The sequence below is a fragment of the Callithrix jacchus genome, chromosome 22 (assembly GCF_049354715.1).
Source record: "Callithrix jacchus isolate 240 chromosome 22, calJac240_pri, whole genome shotgun sequence".
Taxonomy (NCBI): domain Eukaryota; kingdom Metazoa; phylum Chordata; class Mammalia; order Primates; family Cebidae; genus Callithrix; species Callithrix jacchus.
The window spans coordinates 9,196,909-9,207,919 of NC_133523.1; the positions used below are offsets into that span (position 1 = coordinate 9,196,909).

Sequence of the window (11,011 nt, forward strand, 5' to 3'; positions counted from 1 at the left end):
TGAGCCCAACAAAAGCGTCCTAACCAATGACCCCCAAGCAGTAATTTCACCTATCAATGACTTCCTAACTAATAATCCCTCAGGGACTCCCAAACTAATTACTCCATCCTTGACCCCCTGAAAATCACTCTTCCAACTTGTGGCCCCGATGAGAGACCCCACTATGACTTCCAATCAGTGACCACCCACCAACAACCTCCCATCACTGATCCTAAACTAGGGACATCAGTAATGCCAATAATGGTTTCTATCAACGACCTTCCACAGTGATCCCCAGCTAAGTGCACCCCAGACACTGACCTCAATTAATATCTCCCTAAATTATTCCCCCTTCCCCAGCCACCTCTATCAGGGAAGCCAAACAGTGCCCCCAACTAATGACTCCCAATGAATAATCGTCCTCACAGATGGGAGAGCTCATGAGATAGGACCCACCTCCACCCTGTCATCAATCACCCTGGCAGTCATCATTCAGCTGAGAGAAGTCAGAGCTCATGGATCACAGACCGAGAAAAAGATTATAAATTGAGGGACCAGAGATTAGTGGCGATCAGAGGCTAGAAGTCAAGCACCGAGACCGGAAGTCAGACTGTCGAGACCGGAAGTCAGACGGTCAAGACAGGAAGTCAGGCAGCCATGACCAGAAGTCAGGTGGTCAAAACCAGAAGTGAGCGATCTCGGGGCTCTTACCTGGTTCTCCAGGGAGTCAGGAGGTGGACTTGACGTCGAAATTTCCTTGTTCTTCTTTTTCCTGCCCTTCCCCTTGCGGCCTCGCCCTTTCTTCCTCCCCTTTCCCTTCCCCTTCCGCCGAGGACGAGGGGTTTCTGGTTCACCCTGGGGAGCCTGGGAGGAGGGTCCCAGTTAGGTCTAGAGCATTCCGCCAGCAGAGACCCCATCATTCAGGTTACCTGGGGTGAGACTGGCTCATGGCCCATGGGTCCTCACTCAGCCCTGTGACCTGCAGTCAAGGTTATTCATGTAACTTGGGGTCAAGGTGGCTCAGGAATATGACTTGAGGTCAGAGTCATTTGTGCCTGGGATCTGCTTGAGTAATGGGCCTTTTAGTGCCACATCTAGGGGATGACAATTCACTCTTTCCAGGGATCTGTAGCCTGGGAGAACCCAGCCTGTGTCCTGAGGTCAGGAGTGACATAGCCCCTCACTCACCTCTGTGGCTCCCGGCACCAGGCTGTCACAGCCGGGGAGGTACCGCTCACAAGCCTGGAAGGCAGCCTGAGGATCTGGACTTATCAGCAGCTCCTGAATGTCTCCCTGGGGGTCAGGGGTGTAGGAGTCAAGGAAGGCAGGCATAGGCTTACTCTGACCCCCATTACCCAGCAGTCCTGCCCACCTCCTGGCACCAAGGTGTGATGCTCCCTGACCCAGAGCATGCTAAGTGTAAGGAGGAGGTGACCTCATCACAGCCCTAGTAATCCCGCTACCCCCTGTAACTAAGAGAAGAAAAGATCCTATCAGGGGCACACCCGATCCCGCCCACAAGCCACAGCGCACACATCTGCCCCACTGGAGGTGCATTGGTTCCTTCACTCTCAGGAACAAGTTGAGCCAGGTGTCCTTCTATGTACTGGGGATAAGGAGCATGAGACAGATCAAGTCCCTGGCCTCCAAGAGGTGACACACATCACGGTCACACAGAGCTAACAACAGTCCCCACACCCAGAACACACATCACACAGCCACACAACACCGCTGCTTACCGGCTCCCAAAGTCATAACTGCCCACACACAATCACACACTATCACAGCAACCGGGACCATCTCAGGTCGCAGACTCAGATGCAGGACACCACCAGATCTTTCCACAAAAGCCAAGTAGGTGTCGTCACAATTTATGGTCTTGGCCGGGCTCAGTGGCTCATGCCTGTAATCCCAGCACTTTGGGAGTTCAACATGGGTGGATCACCTGAGGTCAGGAGTTTGAGACCAGCCTGGCCAACATGGCAAAACCTCATCTCTACTAAAAATTCAAAAATTAGCCAGGCGTGGTGGTGCATGGCTGTAAACCCAGCTGACAATCTCTTGAACCTGTAAGATGGAGATTGCAGTGAGCTGAGATCAAGCCACTACACTCCAGCCTGGGCGACAGAGTGAGGCTCCATCTAAAAAAAAAAAGTATACATATATGTTTTACATAACATATATATAACAAGTGTGCACTCGATTCCTTCAGCTTCCTGGGGATAGAAGCTTGACACCTTCCTTCTCCAATATCCTCTCCAAATTCAGGCTGTAGGCAAAACATCCCACCCTCTGCCTCAGGTTTCCCTATCACTGAACTCCTACCTCAAAAGTCTTCTCCCCAAGGTCCTGGGTCCCCAGCATAGTGAGTCCGGCTATGCTGATGAATCGGGGGCCATGGCTCAAGACAGGGGGCTGAGCTTCACAGTCAGTGACCAGGGTCACCATCCCACCATCTATGCTGACCGCCACACGGTGCCACCTGCAAGGGGACAGCCTCAGTGTGGGTCTCCTCTCCCCGCCCCTCATCCACGGACCCCCACCCACTCTCCCCATGCTCACCTTCCATCTGTGAGGTTGACCTGCTGGGGGAGGGGGCGGAAGGGGCCACCTAGGAGATCCAGGGCTGGCCCCAGTGCCAGGCCCAACTGCCGGGCACCCGTTTCATCATAAATGGACAGCAGGACAGACTGATTGGCTGGCTGGCCCCGCAAGGTGATCAGCAGGGAGAAGTTCTCAGGAAAGTGGCCATCTGGATGGGCAGAGGGAATGGGGCAGCTCAGATGGCTCGGCAGTGTCTCCCTCCAGGGTGACCCCCAGGCCCTCTACTCCGACTTACCTGGAAAGAGTTCCCACGTGGGGATGCCGAGCGTGCTGGCCTGGCCCACTCTGAATGCCCGGTCACCCTCCGGAGTCCTCTGGGGACAGAAGCCAGGCACCTCAGGGACCCCAGCCTGGCCTCCCCGCACACCCATGGCCTTCAGCACATCCACAGGATCTGCAGCAGAGAGAAGGTGAGGGGGCAGAGGTGGGGAGCAGCTAGAACAAGCCCAGGACTCCAGGATAGAGGCTCAGTGGTTTTTTGGGGTGCTCAGACTCTCTCGCCCTCCCCCCACCATGTGTTTGTGACTCAGAAAGGAGGAGCAAGCCCTGGCCCTCAGCACCCCCTGCCTCCTCACCACCCCACAGATGTTCCAACCTCATCAGCCTGTTGACTCTTGGTTTTTGGTGAGAAAAAAAGTTGACCTAGTTCTGGGATGAATCAAAGCTTTCTGGCCTAAGTAAGCCCCAGAGTGGAACTGTCCCCCTCTTCCCACTCCCCTGCGCAGGCTCCCTAGGGCTACATCCAGGCCTGGGACCCCCTTGCCAGGGGAAACCCGCATGGAGAGGAGGGGCTTCTAGTGTGTTTTCTTCCCCCATCTCCTCCCTCTCTGTAACCTCCTCCCTTGACCACCATCACCCACAGCCTCTTCCTTTTGACTACGGCCACTTTGGAGCTTCCCCTGACCACTCTTTCTCTGACCATGCCCACTAACTTCTCTTTCTGGTTACCCCCTCTGACCCTCTGATCTCCTGCCTGACCCCAGCCTATTCCCTCTGATCTCCTTTTTCTGCCTGATGGTAACCTCCTCCCTCTGACTTTCCCCTCTCCTCTGATTTTTCCTTCTGACTTCCCTTCCGACCTCCTCCCTCTGATTTCCACTTTGACCTCCTCCCTCTGAGCCTCATCTCTGACCTCCTCCCTCTGACTTTCCCCTCCAACCTCCTCCCCTCTGATTTTCCCCTCTGACATCCTCCCTCTAACATTTGCTTCCAACCTCCTCACTCTTACGCTCCTCTCTGACCTCCTCCCTCTGACTACCCCCTGACCTTCTCTTACTACCTAATCAGATCTCCTCCATCTGACCTGTAACCTCTTCATTTCTTCTCTCTGACCTCCTTCTGACAAGCTGTCTCTGATAACCTCCAGGCCTCCCCTCTCTGACCCTCTCCCTCTTTCATCCCAGCTAATGAGAGGACTGGTCTAGTCCAACAGTTCCTAATCTAGGCCATGCTACCAGCCCCACCCCGGCAGGCAGCCCAGCCAGTACTAAGTGGAACCACATGGCTGGGGCAGGGGAGGGTGGGGGCTTCCCCTGGGCCCCAAGCCCCTGCCTGACCCCCCTCCCCCCACCCTCAGCAAACTGTCCCACTGACCCCCTGCCCCAGCCTCTTGGCAGAAGCTGGATTCTGTAGAAGCTGGATTCTGCAGAATCTGCCATGACCTCACCCCTGGGGGTGGCTCTGCTGATCTCACCACGGGGAGCTGGTGGGGGGGGGCAGCGGTACAAGACGTTGGGGAGGCAGGGGCTTGGATGAAGGACCCTATTCCCATTCTTCCTAGGTCAGAACCCTCATTTTCCAGACTCCTCAGAGGCCTGTTTCAGTCTCTGTTTTCTCTTGCCTCCAATCTCCTCTCTCCATCCCTGCTGGCCTTCTCACTGTCCCACTTTCTGTGCCTGTCTTTCCAGGCCTCTATCTGTGTCCAAGTCTGTCTTTCATTCTCTCTCTCTTTTCTCAGTCTCTCTCCCTCTCCACCTTCCTTCCCCAACCCATCACCCCAACCCCCATCTCTAATTGCCTGTTTTGTGGCTGGGCTGTCATTAAGAGAAATCTGGGTTGCAGCCCCCTGGGGCTGAGATCTGGGCTCCCAGGCTCTGCTGACCACAAGAGTGACTCCCCCACAGAACAATCATCCCAGCTGCGCCATCTCAGGCTGGGGCCCAGGGGAGGATTGAGATCAACGACCTCACCTAGCCTGGAGGCCCTCCCTGACCCCAGACCCCAGCCCCTCTGCAGAGGAAAGAGGGTCTTCCCTCAACTACCACTCATTTACATTAAGAAAGTCCTTCCCGGGCTGGGCACAGTGGCTCACGCCTGTAATCCCAGCACTTTGGGAGGCTGAGGCGGGTGGATCACGAAGTCAAGAGATCGAGACCATCCTGGTCAACATGGTGAAACCCCGTCTCTACTAAAAATACAAAAAGTTAGCTGGGCATGGTGGCGCATGCCTGTAGTCCCAGCTACTCAGGAGGCTGAGGCAGAATTGCCTGAACCCAGGAGGCGGAGGTTGTGGTGAGCCAAGATCGTGCCATTGCACTCCAGCCTGGGCAACAAGAGCAAAACTCCGTCTCAAAAAAAAAAAGAGAAAGAAAAGAAAAAGAAAGTCCTTCCCGGCATCCAACTCAAATATCTCCTGCTTGAAACTTGTGCCCCTTCTGGAATGACCTTTCAGAAACTGACTGCCCTTTCTTTTCTTAGCTGGCTTTATGACAAAAAGGCACACAAGCGGCATTGAGTCCTGCCTACAGGGACAGGGTGTGTGGGGGGGTCTGTCGGGGGCCCAGTCTGCCTCCTGCCACTCTCCCCTGTGCTGGTCAGGGCCCTCAGGGAGATGCTGGATGGGGTCTGGGATGTGGAGGGACAGAGGCAGGGACTGGGTCAGGGCATGACTGGGAACCCCCCCACCCCAGGTATGCAGGTGAGAGAGCATTGGTGTATGTGAAAATATGAGCATGAGTGTGTGTGCAAATATGTGTATGTGCATGAGATTGTGTGAGCGTGGGTGAGTCTGAATGGGCCAGGCAGAGAATGGCAGGTCATGTCATTTCCCTAGGTGTCAGTGTGTGCAAATGTTTGGCTTCTAATGGAGGGATTAGGTGCAGTTGCTTGGCGTGTGGCCATGCTATGCTTGCAGTGACCCTGCAGGTGAGTCTGTAACACCTGGGACTGCTGATGAGGGAGTGTTTCTCTGTGAGAGTATGACCCAGTCAGCAAGTGGGTAATGGATTGTGAATGCTGACCGTATTTGTTCGGATGCCAGGGGCAGCATGTGTGAGAATTTGAGCGTGTGGGAGGGTCATAAAAGCTGGTTCCATGTGGCGGGTGGCTGAAGGGGGTTGCCTGGACACGGTGTTTTATATTCCTAGTGTCCCAGGGGACTTACATTCAGCGTGAGATTGCACGACCCTGTGGATGTGTGAGCATGGGAATGGGGCATAGGCCAATCAGGAACAAACCACATGTACAGGCACCTCCCTGGACTCCAAAGTGAGAAGTGTGCTGTGGTGTGTGTGTGTGTGTGTGTGTGTGTGTGTTGGGAAACTGAGCTCACCTTAGAAAGGGATTTCCAGGAGGGCCTAGCCTGGGGTCTCTCAGATAAGGGAAGCCCCATCTTCACCACTTGAGAAGTCACGCCATCCCCTGACTCTCGGAGCACCCCCAACTCCGAATCCTGTGGGGCGGGACACGGCGCCCAGCCAGATTCGAGCAGCTGGGCGTGCGTCAGCGCTGACTCACCCCATCCGGCGGCCCCCGGGACCCCTGGGGGGGCCCCTGAGAAACTCCTCGGGAAAAACACCCAAGGCTCCAGCAGCTGGGTTTAGGGGGAGCAACTTCCACTCCTGCCCCGCCCCGCCCTGCGTCCCGCCCCGCCCCGCCTCGCCCCTCACCGCGGCCCTCCCCCGAGGCCCTGTCCATGGTGCTGATAGCGGCTCTGGGGAACGCGGGGTGGGGGAGGGGGCAAGAGGGAGGGAGAAGATGGGCGCGCGCCAATTTGGGGCAGAAGAGGAAAAGGGAGAATGGGGTGAAGTCATTTAAAGAGACTCAAAGGAAACTGGGTTACCGAACAGCACCCTATACTCGTCCCCACTCAACTTCACCCTCACGGGCAATTATTTGCATCCCCAAATCACAACTACACCCCTCATAGGGGCACTCTGAGACACACAATCACACCCACAACCACACACACGGTTACCCTCGAAAATCAGCACATGAAAAAGCACACACGTGCATACTCACCTGTCGCAATAGACGCACTCAGCACTGCCTTGCCACTCATAGTCACACTATCGTCATCAAGCCCCCAGGCAAGCACACACGCAACTTCACTCCAAATACACACACATGGCTACACACACATGCACACACGCAGGCACCTGCACACTGCATGCATTCCCACGCGCCCGCCAGAAAACGCAGTCACACATCCCCACCCCCATCCCCGAGCTGTCACACCCACAAATCGCCCAAAGTCGGACACTCAGGCGCCCACATCACACCGGGGCCGCACACAGCCCGCACACCCTCCCCTTCTACGCCCCTACGCCCCTCGCTCTTTTAGGGCCTCTCTGAGTGGTGCGCCCTGGGTCCCATCTCTTCCCTCCCGGCTCACCGGCCTGCGTCCCGGGCAGAAGCTGCAGCGTGGCCAGGAGCAGGCAGAGACCGGCCCGCGGCTGGCCCAGGTCCCGGAGGTTCCCCATCCCGGCGGAGCCCACGGGCAAGGCGGGGGACCGGACGGGGCTGCAGCGAGGCGCGGCGACTCCTCGGGCTCTGTGCGGTCACTTACGGCGGCCGCTCCTCTCGGGGTCCGCGGGAAACTGCTGCCCGAGACCCCGCCCCGGCCTCGCCCTGCGCTCCAGAGCCCGGCCAGGCGGGGCTTGTTGGAGGAGGGCAGCTGACAGCTGGACGGGGAAATTGGGAAACTGCTGAGCGCTGATTGGCCGGCTGGGATGGAGCCCAGAGCCAGGAGCTGGGTTGTTCCTGCCCCACCCCATAGAGGAGGAGAAGGGTCACTTCCACCCAGCCCTAGAGTTCCAGTCTTACCCCAGACCTTTTCCGCCTAGGAGATGGAGACCTTAGCCTCATTCAAACCTTCAGCCTCCATGCAGGCCCTAGAATTAGGGGGAGGCGCAGCTTTATACCAAATCTTTTAAATTTTATTTTTACATTTTATTTTGGAGGCAGAGTCTTGCTCTGTCAGCCAGGCTGGAGTGCAGTGGTGCAATCATAGCTCACTGCAGCCTCCAACTCCTGGGTTCAAGCCATCCTCCTGCCTCAACCTCCTGAGAATCAGGGACCACAGGCACACACTACCACACTCAACTAATTAAAAAATACATTTTGGCTGGGCGCAGTGGCTCACGCCTGTAATCCTAACACTTTGGGAGGCCGAGGTGGGTGGATCACCTAATGTCAGGAGTTCGAGACCAGCCTAACCAACAAGAATAAACCCCTGTGTCTACTTAAAAGTGCAAAACTAGCCGGGTGTGGTGGCACGTGCCTGTAATCCCAGTTACTCGGGAGGCTGAAGCAGGAGAATCACTTGAACCTGGGAGGTGAAGGTTGCAGTGAGCCAAGATCATGCCATTGCACTCCAGCCCGGGCAACAAGAGCGAAACTCTGTGTCCAGGGGAAAAAAAAGAAGTATTTTGTAGAGACTGGGGTCTTGCTATGCAGCCCTGGCCGGTCTTGAACTTCTGGTTTCAAGTGATCCTTCAGCCTTGCCCTCCCAAAAGGCTGGAATTACAAGCATGAACCACCTTACCTGGACCCAAGTCCTTTCTGCTTCACTCAGAACCCCAAGTGGGGTCCCAACCTCACCCTGAACTCTCACTCACCTACCTGCTTTATCCTCAGTCCCTTACCTGCAAAATAGGAGGTACCAGCCTCAGCCCCAAAGCCTTTCTTCAGGTCCCTAAGGGGTCCTCATCCCACCTCAAACCTTGTCCAGATCCCAAATGGGGTCCCCGGATTTATCCCAAATTTTCATCTCTCCACTCAAATCCCTGAGTCACGTATCCTGGCCCCAAATTCTCACCACAGATCCCAGAACACAGTTTTCACTTTCCCCCAAATTCTTGATTTCTCAAATAAAGGATCTCACCTCCATCTCTAACCCTCATCTCCCCCGACCCCGAGCCAGGCCTCCAAATGGATGCCCCGGCCCCAATCCCAAATCCCCACCAAATAGGGGAGTCTGGGCTGGGTGCAGTGGCTCACGCCTATAATCCCAGCACTTTGAGAAGTCAAGGCGGCCAGGTTGCTTGAGTCCAGGAGTTAGAGACCAGTCTGGCCAACATGACAAAACTCCATCTCTACTAAAAACACAAAAATTAGCCAGGCGTGGTGGCTGGCACCTGTGGTCCTAGCTACTTGGGAGGATGAAGTGAGAGAATCACTTGAACCCAGGAAGTGGTGGTTGTAGTGAGCCGAGATTTGCCACTGCACTCCAACCTCGGCAACAGAGCAGGACTCTGTGTCAAAAAAAAAAAAAAAAAAAAAAAGGCATCAAGGGGGCTGGGGTGTGAGAATCTGGCCCTGTCGCAAAGCAGGGCACAGCTACCTGGAAGGAAGGGGTGGATTCTTGCCATTCTTGGGGTGAGGCAGAGGCCCCCCTCACTGTGCTGGGTCCCCCACCTGCAGCATGAAGAGGCCCCCAGGGAGTCAAATAGAGATTTTGTGCAACTGGACAAGCACAGACACGAAGGATGAGAGGGTGCTTCCCCAGGGAAAGGAGGAGCCAAAAGGCGTATCCTGAGCCCTGAACTACTCCCCGAACCCTGTTCCCCCCACCCCTGCCCCAGGGGAACAGTGAGACGCAGGCAGAGCCTCCCTCCTGGCCTCTGACTCCCCAGACAAAGAGTCTCTGTGTCCCTGAAGAGGAGGGGGTGGGGCCCCATCAGGCCTGACGGGGAGTTGGGGGGCCCCCCCAGGGTGGGAGGAGGAGAGGGACTCTCTGTAAGCTGCTCCTCCTCCTCCCTCTACAGGGACATCCGAGGCTGAGACTTCTCCAACTAAAAGGCTCTCACAAAATTCCTGCCCTGCCCTGCCTTGCTGGAAGTTCTTCCTGTAGTCTAACTGCTTCTTCTGACAGTTCTACACCCCTTCCCTCCATGAAACCACACTTCTGGATCCACATTCTCTGTCATCTTCTCTCATTCTCTCCCTTCAATCAGAGATTCTTCATCTAGAATACAGACACTAATTCCCCCCAGCTTTCACAAAAACTCTCCCAGTACTAAATAATTTACACTTGGCCGGGCTCAGAGGCTCACCCCTGTAGTCTCAGCTCTTTGGGAGGCTGAGGCGGCTGAACCACTTGAGGTCAGGAGTTCAAGACCAGCTTGGCGGAGTTCAAGACCAGCCTGGCGGAGTTCAAGACCAGCTTGGCCAACATGGTGAAACCTTATCTTTACTAAAAATACAAAAATTAGCTGAGTGTGGTGGCAAGTCCCTGTAGTCCCAGCTACGCGGGAGGCTGGCACAGGAGAATCGCTTGACCCCAAAAGGCAGAGGTTGCAGTGAGCTGAGATTGCACCACTGCACTCCAGCCTGGGTGACAAGAGCAAGATTCTGTCTGAAAAATAAATAAATAAATAAATAAAATAATTTACACTCATAATAAAAATAAAAATTAAGAAAACAGGCTGGGTGCAGTGGCTCACACCTGTAATCCCAGCACTTTGGGAGGCCTAGGTGGGTGGATCATGAGGTCAGGAGTTCAAGACCAGCCTGACCAATACGGTGAAATCCCATCTCTACTAAAAATACAAAAAATTAGCTGGACATGATGGCGCATGCCTGTAGTTCCAGCTGCTCAGGAGACTGAAGCAGGAGAATCGCCTGAGCCCGGGAGGCAGAGATGGCAGCGAGTTGTGGTTGCTCCAGCCTGAGCAACAGAGTGAGACTCCGTCTCAAAAAATAAAATAAAATAAAAAGATAAGAAAACAGTTTACAAATGGCCAAGGCCAGAGCATCACTGGAGGCCAAGAATTCGAGTCCAGTCTCGGCAACTTAGCAAGATCCCATGTCTAAAACAAAATTTAAAAAACTAGCTGGGCATGGTAGTGGGCACTGGTAACCCCAGCTACTCTGGAGGCTGAGGCGGGAGGATTGCTTGAGGCGGCAGTGAGCTATAATGGTGCCACTGCACTCCAGCTTGAGTGACAGAGCAAGACCCTGTCTCTTAAAAACAAACAAACAAAAACCAGTGATGCGTATAAAAGGTGGAGAAGAAATTTTGGGCAGATGAAGAAAATGAGGTGCAGAGAAGATGTGAGATTCTCTCTAACTGCCTCTTCAGGGTCAGTCCAGAATCGACGGTCTCCGGGGGAGGGTAGGGGCTTCTTCCTGCAGGGGATCTGTGGGAGGTGGTTAGGAGGGAGCAGATGAGCCCAGGATGAATGGTGAGAGTCAGGTGCTGCCCAGC

The 11,011-nt window shown here is 55.0% G+C and overlaps 1 protein-coding gene across 3 annotated transcripts in view; it reads right to left on the reverse strand.

The window, feature by feature from the left end:
• The window catches only part of COL5A3 (collagen type V alpha 3 chain), a 52,332-nt gene extending 44,927 nt beyond the window's left edge, over positions 1 to 7,405 (reverse strand). For 2 of the 3 annotated variants that reach the window (XM_078360509.1, XM_035284227.3), the window contains exons 1-6: positions 7,196 to 7,405; positions 2,819 to 2,977; positions 2,542 to 2,731; positions 2,305 to 2,461; positions 1,168 to 1,272; positions 691 to 843 (exon numbers count right to left, since the gene is read on the reverse strand). In XM_078360509.1, the coding sequence (XP_078216635.1) occupies positions 691 to 843; positions 1,168 to 1,272; positions 2,305 to 2,461; positions 2,542 to 2,731; positions 2,819 to 2,977; positions 7,196 to 7,283 (852 nt within the window). In that variant the 5' untranslated portion in view covers positions 7,284 to 7,405. Of the gene's footprint in view, positions 1 to 435; positions 587 to 690; positions 844 to 1,167; positions 1,273 to 2,304; positions 2,462 to 2,541; positions 2,732 to 2,818; positions 2,978 to 7,195 lie in introns of those variants that run through there. The other variant, XM_035284228.3, reaches the window with a different exon arrangement.
• Positions 7,406 to 11,011: the final 3,606 nt, after the last annotated feature.